Here is a 23,420-nt window from a genome sequence, read left to right on the forward strand (position 1 = left end):
TACGCAAGTACGGTATGGGATCCAGTAGATAATCAATCTTTAATTCACCAAATTGAAATGATTCAACGAAAATCAATACGCTGGATAGCCAATGAGTGGAGTTATGAAGTCAGCCCAGAATCCCTCAGAAAGCCTTTGGACCTTGAAACCCTTGAAGGTAGGAGATACAAATCAAAAATTAAGATGCTACACGATATTACATCCGGTAAAAAGTTTGTTGACTTAAAAACCCACCCAAAGAGGCAACGCTGTTGTAATGTGAAATTCCAACCGATTCAAGGGAGAGTTAAGTGCTATTCATCATCTTTCTTTCCCTCCACCGTACAGTACTGGAATAAACTGCCATCAAATGTTGCAAACCTTGTTGATGAAAACGAATTTAAAAAAGAAATAGATGAAAATTTAACTTTAGGAATTTAAACTCTTACAAAATCACTAAGATAGATAAAACTTACACTAAACTACTTACTCAAATCCTTTTGCTAGTTTTTGAATAAATTCTCACACTTTTCCACACTAATCTACCATGCAAGCTAATCAACTCAAATCTGTCTGCTTAAAATTTAAGATTTCGGCATTAAGATCATTTTATATTTTAGCTTTTTTATATTTACATACATTTATTTATTTATATTAGATTTTAAATAAACAAACTTTTATACATAACTATTAAACTTATATTTTAATATATTTATTGCTGACAGCACATTTAAAATATTTTCATTTTTGTAATTTTTACGTAGAATTTGCGAGATTAGGCTTAATTGTCTTATGCAAATACATAACTAGAACTAGAACTAGAACTCGTATCATGAAAGAGGGCAGAATAGGGATAGTGAAATTGACACCCATGTGTGATCGCCCAATTGTTTAAGTACGTCTCGCAGACCACGCGTTCAGTCCGGGGTAAGTCTCAAAAAGTAATGTTAAAATCCTCGGACACGCAACAAGAAAATCCCTGGAGTCCGGGGAATCGGCAGGGTCGTTCGAACATAATTCAACTTTACCAGAATCTTTTAGTTTTGTGACTGTTCGATTTGGTTGTGGTAATCTAACACCTATCGTTTGATAATGTTAGATTAGATTGGTACCCGTGAAAAAGGGTAATTTGCATCATTTGAGGGAAACTTTACATTGCCTCCAAACTGCAGACCTTTCTTGGTCTGCACTTTGTCTAAGCTAAAATGTGAATTAAATGTTTTTGACTTTTGAATTTTTACAATTTTATTACCAGAAAGCTCTACTATTTGGAGGCGATACCAGTTTCCCTCCAGTGATTACATAGCTGTCAACTTCGCCTCACAAAAATGCGGGAGAGCTCCAAGTCGGAAAAATTTTCCCCGATAATCCGATTTTTCAAAATCGGAAAATCGGGAAATCGGGGAAATTTTCTTGTAAAATCCGGTTTTATTGGAAATTTTTTTCAGGAAATTGGGGAATTTTTCGTTCCGATCTTTCAAAATCCAGAAATTTCGCCGTTTGGTTTTTCCAAAATCAGAAAATTTTTGGAAATGCGGGAGGTGCGGGAGACAATCCCAAAAATGCGGGAGATTTGGCAGAATTTTCTTCACGCGGGAGAAATCGTTGACATGCGGGAGTCTATGACAGCTATGTGATTACCCTTTTTCACGGTAATCAAACAGTCTGATTGACATCACCTGGATATTTATTACAAATTATCTATTGACAGTTTCTTCTTCTCTATTCCTATTTCAGCTTTATGGTTTTGCCTTCCAGCCTTCGTTCATTCACCATGACAAATACCATATTTAAACCATTAAAGTAGTTTTACACGTTGGATGTACCGTCAACTGCTTTAAAGCCAGATTGACATTATATGTTTTTACGAGGTCTGAATCGCTGCTTCAAATACGCTGGGTTTGCTCAAAGATAGCAGTTGTTCAACCAATCATCAAACTTCATTTTAACATAACATTTTAATGACAAGAGAGTTTTGACTTCAAAATGTTGAACAAGAATTGGAATGAATTGTCTGCGTTTTTAATGGAGCTGTGCAATGTTTGTGCAATGGGACACCAAAACAGCAATCATTTTAACCGAACCTCCACAGAATCATCTTTTTTGTACTGTCCAAGAAACATGGATATGTTTGTTGTTGAAGAGGATGTGACGATAGAGAGAAAAAGCTGACCAGAAAGCAGTATGTCCCATGTTATCTCAAGTAATCCCATTTTAGAGCAGTTGATGGTACACAAACTTGAAATTAACACTCCTTTTGTTGGAGAAATTCCTGAAGGATATTTCATGTTATGTTCCTGTTGTTTGGTTGTATTTTGAATCATTTTGGTTTTGGAATGCTTCTGTATCCACTGTATTCTTTACAAAACAATATTACATTACGATATAGACAACAACTTAGCTGAAAATTATATCATTGTCAAAATATAGTCTTGGAAATTATAAATTCATGTTTTGATATGTTTGTTATTTTTATTTTTGTTATTGTTGTTTCAAAGAAAATGCTTTTGAGAAGAAAGTCATTCTAAATATTTCCTGAAGATTATTCCAAGACTCTGCCTATAAAACATGAAAAGCTTTGTAATTCAAGCTTTATAAGGTATCTATTAAAGGGGGCATGTTTAGTGCAAGCTATGGCTGAGAAAAATTGAATACTTTGCAATATCACTGTATTTCTGACAAAAATAAACACGGCATTTCGCCTTTTCTGAATTTCAATCAATCACTTTCAAATGCCTGTCATCGGGAGCATCATAGCGAAAGCTAATTGCTAGTTTTAAAATACTATTTTCGATTAAAACATACTATTTTCGTTCAAAAAATACTATTTTCGTTGAAAAAATACTATTTCCGTTTGAAAAAATACTATTCTCGTTTAAAACATACTATCTTCGTTTAAAAACATACTATCTTTTGTAATGATACTATCTTTTTTTAAACAATACTATCTATTTTAAAACGATACTATCTTTTTTAAAACATACTATCTTTTCGAAAACAGTCTGGAAACGAGGTTGGCACGTCTTGCCTCGCTCCTCATTTTAAAGTTTGCATGCATGACCCGCGCATGGTGGGACGGCGGGACCATGCTGGGGTGTCGGGTAGATTGTAAATGACTACCAAGGCGAAAATTTTTTCCGTCTGCGGAAACGTTTAGACGGGGGTATGGTGGTTCCATTTAGACGGGGGTTCTGTTATTATCAGTTAGGTAGGGTCAGGGTTGCTAGTAACGGCTTGTCACTGTGCCGGGTGCATACTCGGCGCCTTGGGCCCCGCAAGGTTGCTAGTAACGGCTCGAATTTCAGTCAGGTTAAAAAAGGGGTACTTTTACCCATATTACAATAACATTACCCCCGTCTTTTTTGTCATTCTATAAGTATTTACAAATTTTGTATTCTGCTGTGCGAGTGTGGCTCAACGGATAGCTCGCTGGGTTTCTGATCAGAGATTCCTTCATTTGGTGGGTTCGAATCCCGGTCGGGTCGATATTTGGAGAAAGTTTGAAATATAGAAAAGTTAGTAGAAATCATCAGAAAACATGTGGGCGGATGAGGCCATATAAAATAAACACGAACAACCAACGCCCGTGTAATACACGCCCCTCAAAATGAAAGTTACACAAATTTGAATAATCGAGGCAACCTATATTCGAAAAAAGATAGTATTTTTTAAAAAGATAGTATTTTTTTAAAAGATAGTATTTTTCCGGGGGGGGGTACTACCATTGTCGACCGACGGGGGTGCTCCGCTGAGGTTCGAAAAATGGACCCTACGTGGGACTCGAAATTTGCGAAAAAAGTGACCCTGAATGGGACTGAAATTCCAAAATGTTCTCAAATTTTCTACTTTTTCCACAAATTTTCCAAAAATAGGCACCCTACGAGGGACTAATTTTTCTATTTTGGTGTTTTTGCGACCCTACCTGGGACTTGTGGAGGTTAAAAAAGGTACCCTGACCAGCGGAGCATCCCCGTAACCCATCTTGCCCTAGTACCCCCCCCCGGGGTATTTTTTAAACGAAGATAGTATGTTTACAACAAAGATAGTATTGTTTTAAAAAGATAGTATGAAAGATAGTAAAAATAGTATTATTTTTTAAAGATACTATGTTTTAAACGAAAATAGTATTTTTTAAGCAAAAAAAAGTATGTTTTAAAAAAGATAGTATGTTTTAAACGAAGATAGTATGTTTACAACAAAGATAGTATGTTTTAAACGAAGATAGTATTGTTTTAAAAAGATAGTATTTATTTCCGCTTTGGCGCGCCATATTCTATTTCACCCTATTTAAGATGGCGCAGAACTTTTTGATAAATTTCATACGCAGTATCCTCTTGACTATTGTTTAATAGGCAAAGTTACAATAGAAAATTGTTGAAATATATTAGCCAATGAAAAAACAAGCTATTTCTGATTGGTTACCTTGTTGATTTATTCACCACTATATATTTTGCCTACAATCTAAGATGTCTGTGGCACTATCAGAAAAGGTCTATTTAGTGAATAATAATCACGATATATATTGTTGTAAGAAAGAAACTAGGAGAAAAAAACAAACAGGAGATGTGAAAACCTGTAAGCTAATGATACCATAAATTTTGAAATATATTTTTGAGAAGCTTTTCCAGCTTTTCCTTAAATTTTATTGAATTATCAAGCTGAGAATTCTTCAAGTATTTTGTTTTAATGGAATATTTTTTTTTTCAAGCAAATGCCTCAATCAATCAATCAACCAACCAATCAATCAATAATTAAATCAATCAATTATCGAAAGCATCCACCGAAGGGGGACTTCAAAATATCTGTTCTGAAGGCACGTTCCAGCTGGATATGGCGGTCTGTTCTTAGCAAAACTAAAGAAAAAAGTCTGCTAGAAAAAAGTGGTCTGTTCTACTGAAGATTGGGACCAGCTGGAAAAATATGATCTGTTCTTATGAAAAAATAGTTTGATATCCAAGAAATAAGGTGTCTAAGAAATTTCTATCTGTTCTGAGGGAATTTCAAAAAAGTCAAAAAGTCTTTGAGATCTGTTCTTTTCCTTCTGAATGTGGTTGCCTGGAGTGACAGCTGAAAATTCTCCATCTATAGACCATCTGGAAATTGTCGATCTGTTCGCACAGATATTTAAACTGTCAACTGTTAGCTGGAAATTAAGTTTCTGTTCTTAAAAGTCCTTCAATGTCGAGCTGGAATTTAGTGATCTGTTCTTATTAAAGATTTGGTCAGCCCTGGTAAATAAGAACAGTTAACTCGCATAAAATCAATCGCCTGGTAATTTCGTACCTGTTCCGGAAGTTTTTTTACATCCTAGCTGGAAAAATATGTTCTGAAGTAAAAATTTCTCCCCTGGAAAACGAGGAACTGTTCTTAATTTTGGGGAAATCCTTCCTGCTGGCAAATCAGAACAGATATTTGCAAATTTTAGGTCGGTGGCTGCTTCTGAATTATTCCTGATTATTTTTTTAATGTTTTAATCTTTAATGCATTAAAGCTTTATAAGTGCTTGACATGATCTTTATGTGGGGGCATTTAGTGAAAGCTATGACTAGTTAGATTTTACCCCAATCAAGTTATGAAGGTACAGCCACAGATCTGTAAAGCCCGAAGGGCTAGATTTGCGGCCTTTATCGAAAAGTGAAGCAAGTTTTGGTAGGATTTCCTACCAAAGAAATCACGTGACAACAAGCAATTTCACTGGTTTGAGAGATGCGAAATAGCGTTTGCCGCCTAATCTCGCGCTCTGAAAACAATTAAAATGTCAAATTTTTGCTTCACTTTTTTTTTGCTGGAGAAAGCTTAAAGTTGCCTATCGGCCAACTCGTAAGAATGCCCTGAGAATACCCTCTAGGGTGAGTTTCACAGATTTTGATAGTAATAGTCATTTTGTTATTTGGTTAACAGAAAAAACTTTTTTTTAGAGTTAGATGTTATCTGAAACTTTTGAAGCAGAACAATCCGGGGGAGGGGGCAGTGGGTTTACCAACTGACGGTATGTGCGGCGAAAAAATTGGCTTTTAGAATCGCGTCTCATGGTTTATTTTATTGTTTCATGGGACAAAAAGTAAGGGAAATACCCAAAAGACACGCTGATTTTGTCCCTCGGACAATGGGGACGAAAGTCAGATTTCACTTTTATTGGTAGAAGGAAAAATGTGGTGGAGACACGAGAAAGCGTTTCAGGTTGGTGGGATGGAGCATGTTGCAAGGTGTAAAAAACTTCTAAAAATACATTCAAACTATTTCATCCTCAATTTTGGCAATTTCTTAAGAATACTTGACCCTCGTCAGTAAACTATTCTTATAAAAAAAAGCGTGTATGGAGTCAATATCCTTTTGACCAAACAAAATAGAAAATAGAAAAAAATAGAAGTCATTTTGACAAAAGGTATATTTGTTTGAAGTAATAAAAATTAATTTATTTCCAGTGTAAAAAATAAAAAAAAACAGACAAATAAAAACTGAAAAGATACAATTTCACGAGTATTCCACTGAAGTACTTCAGAAAGTAGTTTCCACAGCTTTTTATATAAGAATTATTTTCATAAGAACCTTTGTAAAAGGTTTTAAGAGAATCACTTTCAGCAACAAATTTGATCTGAAGAGTTATTTCTTATCATTCTTGGTTCTTCTTATATAAAAAACTGTGTACACAGAACATGCAATGCAAAACTTCTACTTAGAATTCATCGCTATATCACATATGCGTTTAATTTACCAGGGAGGATGAAAATTGCTTTACGAGCAAAACTGACTTTTCATATAGCTCATCATGTTCATGTAGGGCTTGATTAAGGGGCGTTATATTAGAGGGATGGCCCACGAAAGGCCTTTCATTTTTTTGAATTCACTGAAGGCTTCGGAAAATAACGAAAGTCGTGTTCGAAAAAAACCAAGAGCTACCCCAATCGGCTTACAAAGGCCTTTTTCAACAAATCGGAAAAATTTGAACAGTTATAAATCTATAATGTAATGTCAATAATATAATTATAATAATAAAATTCTATTGCACAAGTATTAGTATTACTCAACAGTAATTCACAACACCAATACCAATCGACAAACATGAAGAAAAATTTAAAATGATCGACAGTTTGCGAAAGATTTCTCGTCATATAAAAGCAATGTGTTTGGGCGTTGACGGCTGCGAAGAACCTGATTGGTTGTTTATAACAGCCGGTTGATTAAACGCGCTCTGGGCGCGCGGTCGATTACTGTTCGCCGTCCCACCGCCTGGATATTGATGTATTCGAGCTGGCATAGAACTGACGTTATCAATCCTATCGATATCTTTTAACATTGGTAATCTACCTACAGGTTTCGGTGAGCCAGGAGTTGACGCAGGGCTCTGTGAAGACGAAGAGGTGTTCGAATTAGTAAACGCATGAAAAGTTTGTGGATACACCACCGTATTGTTGGCTTTTGAAACATTAAATCGTTGAAACTGTTGAGAAGATTGTTCTTGTTGCGTCGTCACAGCGACCTTATGATCAGGTGTGACGTTTAAAGTTTTTGGTCGTTGTGGTTTCGAATCGAATTGATCAGAAGCAGGTTGTGGTACCCTCCTTATCGGAGACGCGGATTTAGACTGCTGTTGGCGCACTTCTACTTGGTTTTCTGACGAGACACGCCTGAAACGCGCCTGGGCGGCGTTGGCGGACGGCTGTGAGTACATATCACCGCGGAAATGTATAGTGTCTTGCTCCGAATAAGTATCATTGTATGGTAGACTAGTCGAGTGTGAGAATGAGGGTGTGGTATTTGTGTAAGCCGTCGAGATATCGGACGTACTAGAGAGTTCGTATGATTTATTGTTGGTACTGTTTACTAGGTTTATATTACTATCATTCATGTATTCAAAGTCATCGTCACGCCGCCTGCGGTATGTGCCGAATTCCGATGTTGAAGTTGACCGGTGACCACCGTTATGGTTTTTACGCCGGTTGCCGATCGGTGTGTTAGACAGGGAGACAGTCTCTCTGCTCCCAACGCTATCTTTCTTTTCCTTCTTCTCTAGATTAAGTTCCGCCTCTGGGTCCCATGCATCTGTGAGGTCAATGCCACAAATAGCAGCTGCCAGTATACCCGCCTGACAGATGGCTAAATAACGAACTCGAGGCCTAGACGGTGATAAGGGACTAGCATCCGTAGGAAATTGTCCAGGAGGTAAACTGTCAACTAAAGAAAAAGTCAAAAATTAAAGATCGGTTAACAAATCTTCGAAAACTAGAACTATAAAAAATAGATCAAGCCAGAAACGCCTGAAGAGCGTCATATCTTATAAAGCTTGTTAGAATTGTGAAAGCGAACATGTTTTCTTTTATAAGCAAGTGTATGCCCCTTGGTCAGGCTCGTGTATGCTTAATTTCTCAAAGCATCCAGGCATTGCTTATGCTTATGAATCATGCTTATAATTCACCCCGAGCCAAGTTTTAGTGAAATTTTAGAAATTTTGAAAAATTTGTTCAGATTTGGGAGCAGTGGTATGTTATGCTTAGGAATTCTACAAATCTGAGCCTTCATATGCTTATAAGCGTTATGCTTATATAAAACATGCAACAGAATTAGACGTTTACATAAATGGATAAAGATGAAAGAAATGAACGGCGCGTACCCTCTTCAACAAATTGCAAATCAATTGTAGTTAAATTAGATATCTGTGTTTATCGGCGAGACTTCGAAAATACCATTTAAAACCTCGAAATTTCAAAGATTGTTACAGCCGAAGAAACGGTAGCTAGTTGGATTTGGATTCAAAATAAGATCGCATCATGAATAGTATCATGTATCAGAGGTTCAGACACAATACTCACATAAAGGATCTTTGGCTGCAATATTCGGATCGGAAGTTTCCGGTCGGTTCATCCGATCATTAATCCGGTGCAGGTTCGGGAAGGATGAAGACCGTGTATTTTTATGCATCGAATTCTCATTGGAGTTCATTCTATCAAAGTTCGCCCTCTCTTTCCGCCCTTTGTTCTTCTTGTAGGGTGTTGAGTTAGGACCCCATGTTTTGACTTTCTTCTCTGATATTTTCTGCTGTTCCACTAAGAGTGTAAGAGAAAAATGAGAAGAACATTTTGTCAACTTCTTGAATTTCCTTTAATCGGATTAATTTTCATAAGATAAAATTTTGCGTTTTCGCGAATTTTTGCCTTTTCCACAAATAATGAAATTTCGATTTTCCGATTAAAGATTAAAGTATCTACTCTACTGCACTGCTCGAGAAAATGAACGGTTCTAAGAGACTTCTATCGTTACGACCGGGTAATGGTTAGGCTTTGAAATAATATTAGTTAGAATTCTACTGATACCAAATCAAATACCACTAATTAATGGAGTAAAAAGTTTTCCTTGAAAAAGTTAAATAAATCTATTTGACAGCCAACTTTCAATACAAGAGACGGGAGAAGATTGACGGAAAATTGGTGCTTAGTTTCAAAAATCTTTACTTGAAAAAGATTGATAGAAGTCATTGCATTGACGACCAAAGGAAAAGCCATGACCTTAGACTTTCGACTTTCTACCTATTTTTGTCCAAAGCGAAGGAAGAAGTTGGCAAGAAACTATAAACAACAATTTTCTCCGATTGAAAACAAAAAAAGAATCCTTTTAAAGATTACAAAAAAACTTACGTGACAATAATCGCAGCCTTTGTGGACCAGGAGACTTGGGAGGGTTGACCAATTCACCAATGGGACCTTCACCGCCATCTGTTGGAGTTGTGGTTACCGTATATCGATGTTTGAAACCTGTGTTATGGGGAGAGGTGTCATAATGAAACAAGATACAGATCACAGGAAGAAGGATATCTAGGTCTATGTACTTTCGGACTCTTAATATCTCATAAAGAGCAGACGAATCTCCCGGAAGCTTATCTCCCGGGTGGAAGTGGCAAAAAACTTGACCAACCCCCATTACATTTGTGTTGAGAAAAACATAAAAGATATGACAGATGACGGCGAGCAATAATACCTGTTGGGGCGCTGATATTGGTTTTACCAGACGTTAGATATTTCCGAAACTTCTTTCCTTTTTTATTCTTTCCTCGTGGTTTGCGTTCAGGCTCTGGCATATTGCTATGTTGCGTCTGTAAAAGAAGAAAAGAAGAATGAAACGAACGAGTTTTTCACAGGTTAAATCTAGAGACGCCTAGTACAAAACGGAAGGTGTACGACAAAATTTCATGTTCCGATTAATCTAAATAAAAATAAGTTTATCGACCCAGTTTATCGTGGCCTTGATTACCACGAAATAAAGCCAAATGTAAATCTCGTGATCCAAGACCGTCAATGAGGAAGTATTCTCATATTCATTATCGAAGTTTATCGTGGCTTGGAACTGAGATTTACGTTTGTATACGATTCGAGAGATTCTTCTCCTATCATCGAGAAATGTTCCAAGGAAAACGCGCACTTTGGAGAAAACTTTCAAGGGAATTTGGCAAAGTTTACCTGAACAGCAATTACAATCTCCCTTTCCAGTAATATCCTTTCTCTTTCTTGTAATTCTAATTCTTTCGATTTCAAATGTTCTTCCAACCTACGCTGGTCAATTTCGATTTTGACCAGCTCCTCTTCACGACTTGAAATCTCTTTCTCTTTTTCCTTCAACTCCTCAAAGATGCGCTCAATTTCACCTTTCCATTTATCCTGAAGCGAACGAAACGAGTCAACGGCCGTTCGCGGAAAGTCTGATCGAGCGATACGTTCGAGGGATTGTAAAATATTCGGAAATCGTGGTCGGTCGTGAGGATCTGGCTTCCAACAGTCTGAAATAATTAATGGAAAAATAATGTAAAAATACATCAGGCCTTCCACGGTTTGATACAGAGGGCCGTTATTGCCGGCTAAAGTGAGTGTTTTGGTTTATCTTCCCATTATATTGTGTGTAGACGTGTGACGTGTCATACCGTCATTCTTCTAATTTAATCCTCCGGAAAAAATAATTATTTTGAAGGGGTCGTACTAATAATAAGAGGAAATAAAATACCTTGGAAATTGACGTTGATTGTCGTACTAATAATTAGAGTAAAAGAGATATCAAATCGTATTAAATTAGGGGTTGAAAAATTAAAAACACACTTTTTGGTACTTTTTATTTATTTTTTCTTTCTCTTTCAAACTCTTATTTTGACCAACTTTTCTCTTTTCTTCAAAAGTTTCCAGTTCCTTGAGAACTTTCTCTCTCATTTGACTGTAAAGTTTTGCATTGACCGTTTTGAAAATGAAATCAATTCGTTTATTTTTACTATTCGTACTATAATTAGAGGAAAATTTGACCTTTATCGTACTAAATTAGAGGAAAATCAGAAATTCGTGATCATGGACTCGTACTAATAATTAGAGTTAGATAAATTATTTCATTTTGCCAAAATAATTAATTCGTACTAATTAGAGGACGGATTAAATTAGAAGAATGACGGTACACTGCTTTTCACACAAACATAGTAGCAAAATACAATATAAAAAACTCACCAGAAACCGGGTAGATTTCAAATAATATAGATCTAAGGGAAATCTTCACAGCAGCAATTGTGAAAAGGAGAGTCGAGAAAAATCTGATATTAGCTCAATCTATTTGTTATAAAATCATAGGTTGATGCCAAGTCATTGCCTACCCACGTCCTACCAACGTAAAACAGTCTTATTGAAAGGGCAAGACATCATGAAACTACTGATTAAAAATTTCAAATCTTTTTACATTTGCGGAACACATTTTGTTCTTAAAATCATTTCGAGGAAATTATTTTGTAGTCCCAAAATTCTAAAACTGTAATAGCAACCAATGAGGGAACTAATCTTTATGAAAAAAAATTGCCAAAAATAGCTCTTACCAAAGTATTTTAATGATTTCTTTAAAGATATCCCTTATATTTATCGCCAATATTAAAGAAATCGCTTTCTCGTTAAAATAAATTTTTTGCCAAGTTGATTTTTCATAGGATTTTTGCTTCATTAGTTCTCGCCAAGTTTAAGCTCCCTTAAAGTAAACCAGCAACGTGGAAAACATGGTCAACGTATATAACGTGATCAAAGGGATATTATCTTACCTCCCATTAGTAAAGCGAACCCGTGCGGACACGTGGTCGGGATTGGCAATGTCAACTTATTCATGGCCACGCCATAAGCGACCGCTAGATTCTCGATACCATGGTAGGGTACTTGACTTGTCAGCACCTCCCATAAAACAACACCGTAACTGAAAATAAGGAGAAATTATTTCAAAATGTGTTCATAACAACGATTTGTATATTAATACTGGATCAATACTTATACGTTTCTAAAAAAGTTTTGACTTGTGATAATACATTCTGGACAGAGTTTCTAAACTTCAAAAAACCAAAATCTTGATTTAATAGAACGGTACTACTATTCGATGCGGGTCGTCGTCTTTTATAATGGGCAGCATATTGTATTCAATCGACCCATATCGAGTGGTAGTATCATTCGGTAAAAAAAAGAGAATTGCGGGTATTGCTTGATTGAGGGTTTTTAGGCATGCCAATGTCAATGGTTGTATCTGTTTGTATAACAAATTCCCCCATCTTAGAGCATTTCTAAAAAACTTCGAAGAAATTAAAACCTAAGATCTAACAAAAAGTAAAATAGAATCATAACATTGCGCAATCACTTCTACAGGACATTTTAGGGATGCTGGATGAGACCATTTTTAATGTAAACAGTTTTTATTGCCTCGACTAAAAAACCCTGACAAAATTCGTTCAAACCTATATAAACCAGTATACACAAACTTTCTAATATCAATAATGAGAGTAAGGACCTTGACCGGAAAAAGGTCCCTTCGCTCCGTTTTGAAACTTCCAGGGTGATAAAGGGACAATTTATTCATTTTCCCAAGTAAAGGAGATTTTTAAACTAAAATTACCTCCAAACGTCACTAGCCTTTGAGAACATGGAACTACGAATAACTTCGGGTGCCATCCAAGGATAAGTACCGGCAGTACTCATTTTTGTCGTGTGATTCGTCTCACGGGCTAGACCGAAATCGGTGATCTTCAGTACACTTCGCCCCAAATTATCATCGATGATTTGACTGATCAAAACTAAGATAAGAAAAAAGACGTGTTTATTATTTTTTATAGCAACGTAAAATTTCTATAACAAACAGCTTTTCAGAATGTTGCGAATTTTAATGTTCAAAGAAATATAGTAACGAGCTCAGATTGGCACTGAAAAATACATAGTGTCAACCAAAGAAGGTGTGGGTAACGGAAACAATCCTGCTATTCGAAAGGTACGCAGGCTGAAAACTTTTTCGATATTTAAAGAAGATTTTGATTGGGAAGACGTAAAGTTCGATATCCTTCCTTCTGATAGCATAGATAACAAAATAGAGAAACTTAACCAAGAAAATCTTTCAGATAGAACTTCTGATCAAGATTATCCTCTTATGGATTTTTCCTCATAATTATGCCTTCAGAATACTTTTTACAATCTCTAAAAAGGATGTCTGGAAACTGGGTCGAAGAAAAGTAATCGAGACAAATGAGAAAAACTTTTGAGACACAATTCCTTACACCAAGTAGATACAAAGCTTTGAAATGAGAAAAATGCTAAATGAAACGGTTATGACAGTACTTTACTTAGTTAAAACTTTGGTTCAAGACATGGACTATGAGTATTACTTAAGAATTCGGGGTTTTCAATGGGAAGAAAAATAGGGCTCAGTACTAAAATTGGCAGTGGACAAATTAACCTATCAAAAAAAAATTGGACAGAAAGTTTGACAAAAGAATTTCAGTAAAATGTCAAAAAGGTATTTTTTTGTGGTAAAAGAATGTTTATCCTTGTGGTTTGAAAGAACATCAAACTTTTATCAAAACATGCAACTTTGATGAGCAGTGAATCCCATCTTACACTCCTAGCATCAATCATTTACAAACTGATAGGAAATGTTAGACAACCAGCTAGAGAGGTTCTTTACCTCATTTCAAAAAATAATGAATGCCCTTTAGATGTCACACGAGAAATCTGAAGAGGAGAACTGCATATAATACCCACGAAATTGAGCAAAAAAGCAGATTATTGCTCTAGAACTTTTCAACATAATTAGGTAGCTTGTAACTCTTGCATTACTATGAATGTACATTTCTAGATTGATTTTAGGAAAGACCACAAACCCATTTTTGTTTGTTGACAATTTAGAGTGTTTTACTCTTCAAATATAGCCCCTTTATTTCACTTCTCAGATTATAGCTGAGAAAATGCTCAGACTTTGTTTACTTTTTCCCACATAAGAAATTACTCCATGTGTGTTAGTGTATATAGTTAGTGTATTTTGAGTATGGTTCACCCACTTCACAATCTGACTCCAGTTTGGACCTTCTCGCCAGAGCAGGCTTGAATACGATCTTGTAGAACATATTGAAAATAAATTTCAGTTATACCCATACTATTTTAGGCCTTCAAACTGTTTTTTGTCCAGAGTTAATAAAAATAATGTAAATTGTAAATTGGCTGAGTTTCTCCTTTCAGAGTAATAATAAGAAAAAAAACAATGCGACATTGAGTGACAATCTTCTTCTTCCGTGGTTTTTTTTTAAGTCTCCCTCGCCTTAAAAAAGAAAAAGCACTCTCTCCTCAGGGGTTTTTGTCAATTTTAGACCATTCAGCACACATGTATTTAGAAATTGATCACGATTTAAGAAATAATGGGAATCAAATAGAGGGTAATGTATGCCATTCTTTGTAGAGTATTCTCATGGCTACATTTTCTGACTTTCAGATTTTCTTTTTTTACTTTCACAGAAATAATTGAGGCCCCTCCTAACTTTGGATCCTTGGCTTTTCGAGATTGTTAGAATGTTCTGATGTTCCCTCATAAATTGCCTTGAAACATCTGAAATCAATTTAAATAGTATTGTAAAGTAGAAAACATAGTCAATGAAAGACAATTTCGTCAAAATTTAAAAAAGCCCAAGGAAAATGAAAAAATGGGCTTTTATAATAGTAAAAACCAGTTCTGTAAAAAACACCAACCTCACACCACAAAAATTAGTTCTACTCAACTTAGTTTACAGAAAATTATTTTAATATTACAGATCTGTCAATTAAAAACTTTGAGATTAATAGCAACCTCCAACAGAATTATATACTATTACTGATTTCGCAGGAAAAAGATGAACGATCACAGAATTTTGATTTGCATTCAGACTTTTGTATTTTGATTTTTGTTCTACGTACTTCTAAGTTTATAGAGTAGTTTTTTGAAGGAATGAAAAGAATTGAAAATGAAAAACAAAATTTGACATTGGGTTCTCTGAGATTCTGACTGTTGATTGGAAGCACGCTTTCTTTTATAAGAATGGCGTAAAAATCGCATCATTTCATGATGGATATTTTTAACTTTTGGGGCAGAATCATCCGAAAATATTCTTAAAGTATTCTTAGGTTAGGATCCTAATTCAGCCTAGATTTAACATTTGATGTTAATGTCCAAGCTGAGTTCCTGCACAAAATTTCCTTGTGGAATGATGCTTAATCTCAAAATGCATCTATCAAAAGGTGACCCTAGTATTCAATTTCTTAAGACCTTAATCCCTGAACTTCCTGATTTTCAAAAACTCCCAGCTTCATTTCCAAAAAAAAAATAAGAACTAAATGAAAATTCAGTCGTAGCTATAAAGATTAGTGTAAGAAGAGCTTGGTTAGCATTGGGCAGTTTCTATTTCTATTTGGTTGAGTCACAGGAGGCTTTAAGGTCCATTTTCGCAACTATAGACGCTTTCAATTAGCGCCCCGTCAGCACCTTGGACTGACTACCCAATTCCCCTCACATGGCATGGGTTGACCCGGGCGAAGGTTCATTCACTTGCCAAGTGAACCACTGCGAGTGGGAATCGAACCTCAGTCGCCTGTGCAGCAACCAAGGTCAATGACCACTATACCACAGCGCCTTCTAATGGTTGTGGTTGTGTAATCTGATTAAGGTTCACCGGATAACAAACAAAAAGAATAAGGGTTTGATTGGCAACCATGTCCATAATTATCTGAATTTTTGATTTTCAGAACTTTTGAATTTGTTTCAGTGGTTCAAAAGTTTTTGCAAGTTTTTAAAGTTGAAGTTCACTATTTGAAAAGTCCAGAAAGATGTCAAAAAAGGCAATCCTACAGAATAAGCTTTCACTATTTAAAGAAGTATAACAACCCGAACGATCTGAGCTTGTTTTATATCAATTAATATAAAAAAGAGCCAATAAGAAAACATTCAAAACAATTTCAATGAAAAGTTTCATAGTTTGATACCCTTTTTGATTCTTTTTGGAAAGTAGGTAAGATTGGTGTCTGGTATGTGCAAGCCATAAGGGTATTTTTTTAAATCTCTTAAAAGTCTGCCAAAGGGGTATATACAAAAACCTTAAATCTGGAAGGGTAAAATCGACTAGGGTTATAAAGTTTGAAAATTTTGGCTAAAAATTTTGCTGAAATTTTTGAAAATTAGTCCTTCATAGGGTAACAAAAACGTCAAAAAAGGGGAAAAGGTCAGTCTCTCAAATGGAAGATTTTTTACCTTTGACTCCTAATATATAATTTACTAATATTGACATCCCTCTGCTAATTCTGAAGATCAGAATCCCTGACTGCTGGGAAATTCCCAGAAGAAAACCCAAAGATCTTCCGGGGATAATTTTGGGCTATTTTATAATTGTGATTCATCAAAAAATAAACAATACCATTAAAACAGTTTCTCCTACAATTAGCAGCAAAAACATTACAATATTCTTAGCAGCATGATAGCTTGATAGTAGATCAATTGCCTATCGGTTAAGCCTCAGGAGGCTTTGAGGCCCATTTTCGCGACTATAGACGCTTTCAATGAGTGCCCTGTCAGCACCTTGGACTGACTACCCAATTCCCCTCACAAAGGTTCACCCACTTGCCAAATAAACCGCTGTAAGTGGGAATCGAACCTCAGTAATTTGTGCAGCAATAGATGTTTTGGCGAATGCAACAGTCTTTTGAATAACTAATTACTCCACATCCATTACTTTCCCTCAGGCAATAAAAACATGATAAATTATCTTGTCTCTAGGTAACTGCTGTGGAGTAATTAGTTATTCAAAAGACCGTTGTGTCCGCCGAAACATCTATGACCACTATATCACCGCACTTTACCTGATATGTTGACATAATAAGACACAAATTGAAAGAACTCCACATTTCAATAGATTTGTGGGAAACAACACCAATTAAAAATTTGATTTATGCTAGAGTTAGGCTTGAGTTTTTAATTGTCCAACATGACATCCCGTCTAGCAAAAGGTCTATTGACCTGCTTTCAGGTTATCCTGTCACTAAGATTATACAATGCGTATCTGTGCGTATACGAGTAACATAAGTTGTTCTAATGGCAACATGAATTGGGGATGTCGATATTAGACCGACTTACGGTAAGTAAGAGTTGTTACGCAATGTTTTTACTTTTGGAGTCAAAACGTCTTTATGGCATATCAACTGATACTGAAGTATTCAAATATTAAAAAAAACACTTACTATTACTAGATTTTAGATCTCTATGGATAACTTGAAGAAAAGCCTCATTATGTAGATACTGCATCCCTTTGGCAATTTGTAATGCCCAGTCCAGTAAAACTTCAGGTGGGAGCTTCCTTGCTCCTAAAAGTCTATTTAAAGCACCACCAGCAGCAAATTCCATTACTAAGCATAAATTTGGTGGTTTCCTACATACAGCCAATAAAGCAACAATGTTTGGATGAGACAGCATTGTAAACATTCTAGCTTCTTTTTCAACATTAGCAACCGCAACTTCTGGATCATCTCCAGCATCTATACGTGCAACTTTAACAGCACATTCTTGTCTTATATGTTTTCCCTCCTCCTCCCTTCCCCATAATGCTCTCCAAACTCTTCCAAAACCTCCTACACCAATCAATTGTTTAAGATCAAGAGTATCAAAATCTATTTCAGGTATCCTACGATTATCGATTGGAGTCCTAAATGAGCTATGTTTTTGTATTAGACTTTTGTTCTGATTTTCAAGAATAACATAATTTGCAGGAAATACACGACATTCTGTGTCTCCCAGCTTTTTCCCATACCACCAACCATCATCACCACTATCAGATTTATCTTTAGAAACAACTTCTATAATATCACCGACTTGCAAATTGAGCTCATCATCCTCCTTTGCCATATAATAGTAAATGACAGTAGCATATTCAACTTTTCGTTGTTCATTTTCGTGTGTAACGTTTCCATCTTCAGTATTTGTGCCATCCACAGCAGAAGATTCAGGCTGCATGATTTGCAGGCCAAAATCTTGTATCGAATGTGAGTTGAAGGTGAGCAAATATCAGAATCATTGAAGATAAAATTTCGGCGAATCTACCGGCGAATCCAAGTTAAAAACATTCACAACAAAAACACATCTTATAATCCTGAAATACTGATGATAGCGTATTTCTATGAAATCTCAAATATTGTTACACATCATAAGCATAATCTTTTCCAATAATTCAAATTTATTGTATAATGGGTCTTATGAACTAATGAGTTTCTATTTTGTATCTATTTCTGTATGTTCCACTGTTCTCATACTCGAAGATTTTTAAATTCTTGAGCTGCAGAATATGATGGCGCTAATGAACACCTTCAGCTACACTGCCTAGACTTTTTTATCTCCTTTATATTTTGCACGTACTTTCCTTTCCAAGATGGCGACACTTTCACTCTCCTCTCCCCTATTCCGAATTACCGGTTCTTTTTTAACACCGCATTCTGTTTTCCACACTTTCGAATTTTCACGGGGAAATTTTTGTCGCGAATTCATTCAATTTTCATCAGACTAAATTGTCAATCCCATTTCAGAAACTTTCGCCAAGGAAATCAAATTTAAACAGAACCTTTAAATTTTTATAAAAAGTTTAATTTGATACCTTGCTTTTTATTTCTGCTGTTTTTCTTGCCCACCACGGCTTCTATTTTTAATTTCTACATGTTTTTGTACGATTCGAAGGTTGTAGCATTCGAACGTTCGTAGGCATCCCCAGCGGTTTGCGTGATGTGAGCGCGTGAATGGGCTTTTTCACTTGAGTTTTTATAATGCGTGAAAATATTATAAAAAATCTGTCTGGGAAATTTTTGTTTCAATTGTTTTTTAAATTGTCTGCAAAAGATGGAACTATCTAAAATTTTTCGGAAAAATTTTCTGAATTTATGTATCAAAAGCTATGACTTTTTTTGTACGAAAAATTGGGATAAAAAAGCCACTATTTTTACGATTTTGAGACAAAGAAGCTTTTACAAAAATTTACCGAGAATTTAATTTTACTTTAGTTCAGTTAAAGATACACCAGAAGTGCAAAAAAAAATTTCAAAATGCTTTTTCTTCGCCGTAAATAAGGTCATAAATTTTAGGGAAAACAAAAAAATATGTTCATGGTTTTTCTCTCTGTTACCGATGGGCTTCATCATTTGATTTTAACACTAGACCTACGTTCTGGGGGCCCGAAACCTACGTTTTAACAACCAAGGGTATACTGTAAAAATTTTATCAAACAAATTTATGTCCAAAACCCTCTAAATCACATTTCTGATCATATTTCAAAGAGATCTAAAAAAATCGCTAAAGTAAAGTTGCAAACCTACGTTTTGGAGTTTGGGGGTCATTAGAAAAATGTGACTCAACTTGTTTGACTGAATAAAAATCATACAAAAACCTTTATTTAAAAAGAATTATCTTTTGGAAAGGAACTAGACATGTTGAAGCTTAATTTAAATTTGGTTAGACGTTTTGAGGGCCATACACTGTAAAAAGTAACGAAGTTAAATCGTCAACTCTCTGAAGTCTTTTCTTGGGCTTTTCACAGAGTGATAAATAAATAAATCTATCGAAGATATTGGAAAGAGAATATCAAACGTGGAGCAACAGGTCAAGAGCCAGGATTTGAAAATTACCGAAATTGAACAGTCTTTGGAATTCACGCAAGACCTAATCGATAAGAAAGTATCGGATCTCGACAAGCAATGGTCCAATAACCTCCAACAACAAGTGAATAACTTTAGAGATTGTAACTACTTTGCCAAACAAGAAAGGGATTACTTTAAAAATAAAATGAGAACATTGGAAGACCGTAACAGACGCAACAATTTAAGAGTGGATGGGATAAAGGAGAGCGACAATGAGACGTGGGATGAATGCGAGGAAAAAGTGAAAAGTTTATTAAAGAATGTAATGGGTATTCAAGAAGAAATCAATATTGAAAGGGCGCACAGGATGGGGAAAAAAGAGAACTCGAGGAAATCAATGAGGTGAATTTTGCGAGTCTGTAGTTTTTTCCGTGTTTAAGTCTAAACAGAGCTTTACGCCGAAAATACATTCGAATTTTCAAATGTAAACAGCGCTTTGAAAATCGAATGTTTTTTAGTGTTCACACGAGCGCGCAAATGTTTTCGAATGTTTAGAAACAATTTATTTTAGTAAGTACGTTCAATCTGGACAGTCTGGAAAATGTTATTTGTCACTCGATCTTTCGAAATCATTGAAATATTTTTTTCTGAGATGGGAAGGACTCTGATATTTTCTTTTTCTAAATGTTGCATACCGGTATTCTTTTCATTAAACAGAGTCAAAATGTATTTTCTTTCAAAGAATTATGATTTATAATCAGGAAACACTTCTTAGTAATTTCAACTGTATTTTGGAAAGGATGCACAAGTTTATTGGAAGGGCATTATTTTTGCCCAGAGTTATAGCTTCAGTTTTCATTTTTATTCACTTCTTTGTTGTTTACAATTCTTTATTTTATTCTCCAAAAAGCTTTAGATTTTTTTTGGTGTTGTCAATGATGATGATGATGTTAGTGCAATTTAAGAACGAAGAAGATGGGAAGAAGAAAAAACCGAACTTTCTTCGTTTTGAGATGTTTTTGAATTTGAAATGCGTGCTGGAGCTCAACTTGCAATAAAACAAAGGTTAGTTAACTTTTATTAATTGTGGATTCTTGATATTATTCAAGACGCAGATGACAAGAACAAGAGAATTGTCTCACTGTCATCTGAAGAAGGAGTTGTGAAACTTCTACCACCTCAAAATTGGTCGAAATTCATGGAGAATCCAGCCTGACACAGCTCATTATTATTTGCTGGCAAATGCTAAACCCCCTTCACTCTCTTCACTTTAGATATCTAATTTCCCTACATATGAGCTAAGGCTCTTTCATTTTCTAATATCCCTGTTCTGGCAGAATGTAGATTAAAATGCCATGTTATATGCTATTATGGTCTTTAAAGAGAATGGAAGTAAAAGATGGGTATTTTATGCTAACCATCCCTGTCTCACTGAAAGTATTTTCTTTATCTCTAAGGTTAAGGATTGATGACACAAATCTTGATTTATATTAGATTTATTTATATTCTTTTTTTTTCTTCAGGATGTAGAAAAAATGGATTTCAGATGGTTTTGGAGTCATTTTTTTCTGAATTTTTTATGTCTGAGCAACAAAAAGTTTAAAATATATTGTGCATTGTGTATCAAAAAGTCACCTTGTCTCGTTGTTCTAAATCTGATATCTAGTCCTTCTAGTTTAGATACATCCCTGTCCTATGAAGAATAGAATAAAGAAGAATAAAATTCATTTCTTTCCTTTCAATTTTTGCAAGTTTCTTGATTTTTGAAGTTCACTTTGGGACATTTCGCCTGTTTTTTCTTCCCCGCCTCCTTCTTTAAAAGAATTCACTTTTTTCTACGCCAATCAGATCTCACGGCTTTTTACCGATCAGCCAATCACAGTGGCTTGTAGAGGGCATTACGTAATTTTTTGTCTGGTCTGTAATTTTGATGTTTTCTCGAATCCAATGAATTTTCTTTAGCAGAGTAATGGGGCCACTGACCTTTATATAACCCTGGACCAAACAATATCTGCCATCTTTGATTGGAGTTTTTTTAGAATTGGTACCCAAGGAGAAGCCATTGCAATGTTAAAAATTAACGTCTAACGCCGCTACATCATCAAAAGAATTTGAGGAAAAGTAGACCTAGCGCTCTCGATGCATTTACACCGCTATCGAGTAGTGCCGACATTAGGGTACCAATTTTCAAAAAACTCCGATCAAAGATTTTGCTTGGCTGAGATTGAGAAGCTTTGTCCAGGGTATATAAAGGTCAGTGAATGGGGCCCACTAAACCTGCAAATGCAGCGATTGTATTGGCTATAAAAAAGCCATTTTAGATTTTCTTGAAAGCCAGATAAATTGCGGACCGAACCGTGGGTCGGGGCTATTTTTTCATGGTCCCTATCTCGAATAACAGGAGATCAAAGTCTGGACTTCGAAATTTCCTTGGACAAAATAACTTCCTGAAGAAAATATTTAAGCAATAAAATTAGCCCCGACCCTAGATCAGGTGCCCTGTGCAGACCACCTAAACAGTTTGTTTTTTGACCCTTAACTCTCGGCCGAGTCGTTGCTTTTTTTTGATAAACAGCAATTTGGGATTACTTCAGTGGTCGTTTACTCGAGTTTTTTGACAGTTTTAACAAAAGAGTTTGCCCTAAACTTCAGTTAAAAGGTTATATTTTCGCAATTAATCAATTACACAATATTCTGAACTTGTTTATACGTTTAATTTTTAGCTCAATACCCTTCATTATGAAAATCGCTAAATTTGATAAATTTTACAGACCAGAAAATTCACCTCATTGACACACTCGAGAACGGGAAAACAAGGACAATAATTTTCAAACTTGAAGCATGGAAACAGAAGGAACTTATTCTACAAAACACAAGAAAACTTAAAAACACTAACCATTATATTAACGAGGACTTCTCAGATGAAACTAATTTAATTCGAAAGGGACTATTCAGAGAAATGCAAGCAAGGGAAAGTGGTAAGTTTGCTAAAGTGTCTACACAGTCATATCATGACTTTAGACCCATCTCGCTAATTTTAGTTAATTTCTCTAAATTATTTTTTTTCTTCGAATTTTTCCGAAAATCACAATGGAGACTTTTTCATTTCTCTTTTGAAAAACCAAGTACTAACTCTTAGAATTCGAAGATCCAGACCAACTTTTATGAAAATTTTCTCTTGAAACTTCTTTTTTGACCGTAGTGAGACTAATCAAGCTCACACAGCAGATCAAAAATTTTCCATACTTAATATAAATATCAGAAGTATTTCAAAAACTTTGAAGATTTTAAATGCTTAATTCAAGAACTTAATTTCAATTTTAAATTATTTGCATCACAGAAACTGGTGTAAAAAGGATGAAGCAAGCGAGAAATGTAAACAAAAAAAGCTTCCTAATTCTTCACGGGTTATAAATTTACATCAATCAGATCACATGATTACGAAAAAAGGTGGTGTGTTTGTATGTTTGTCATGAATCTCTTTATAACCGTAAAAAGACCCTCGTTGATAACGATTGTGAATCTTACCTAGAATCTTAACAAATTTTCACG

At 35.3% G+C, this 23,420-nt stretch overlaps 1 protein-coding gene and 1 long non-coding RNA gene across 2 annotated transcripts; one reads left to right on the top strand and one right to left on the bottom strand.

The window, feature by feature from the left end:
- The first annotated feature begins 827 nt into the window (after positions 1–827).
- On the top strand, positions 828–2,534 carry LOC136820787 (uncharacterized). Its single transcript, XR_010848640.1, has 2 exons — positions 828–906; positions 1,717–2,534. It is a non-coding gene; the product is annotated as an uncharacterized lncRNA (long non-coding RNA).
- Positions 2,535–6,349: 3,815 nt separating this feature from the next.
- On the bottom strand, positions 6,350–18,535 carry LOC136820782 (mitogen-activated protein kinase kinase kinase 10-like). Its single transcript, XM_067077011.1, has 8 exons — positions 17,493–18,535; positions 12,865–13,042; positions 12,029–12,177; positions 10,431–10,747; positions 9,952–10,066; positions 9,612–9,728; positions 8,790–9,023; positions 6,350–8,154 (listed from the first exon to the last, which is right to left on the bottom strand). The coding sequence occupies exons 1-8, from the start codon at positions 18,259–18,261 to the stop codon at positions 7,088–7,090; spliced, it is 2,946 nt and encodes a 981-aa protein (XP_066933112.1). The 5' UTR covers positions 18,262–18,535; the 3' UTR covers positions 6,350–7,087.
- Positions 18,536–23,420: the final 4,885 nt, after the last annotated feature.

The sequence above is a fragment of the Clytia hemisphaerica genome, unplaced genomic scaffold (genome assembly GCF_902728285.1).
Source record: "Clytia hemisphaerica strain Z4C2 unplaced genomic scaffold, Clytia hemisphaerica genome assembly, whole genome shotgun sequence".
NCBI lineage: Eukaryota > Metazoa > Cnidaria > Hydrozoa > Leptothecata > Clytiidae > Clytia > Clytia hemisphaerica.

Coding starts and splice junctions, on each gene's coding strand:
- LOC136820782 (XM_067077011.1), bottom strand. CDS start 18,261: ATGCAGCCTGAATCTTCTGCTGTGGATGGCACAAATACTGAAGATGGA. Junction 12,178..12,864: donor AAGGCTAGTGACGTTTGGAG/GTAATTTTAGTT, acceptor CCTTATTTTCAG/TTACGGTGTTGTTTTATGGG. Junction 10,748..12,028: donor GTTCGCTTTACTAATGGGAG/GTAAGATAATAT, acceptor TAATTATTTCAG/ACTGTTGGAAGCCAGATCCT.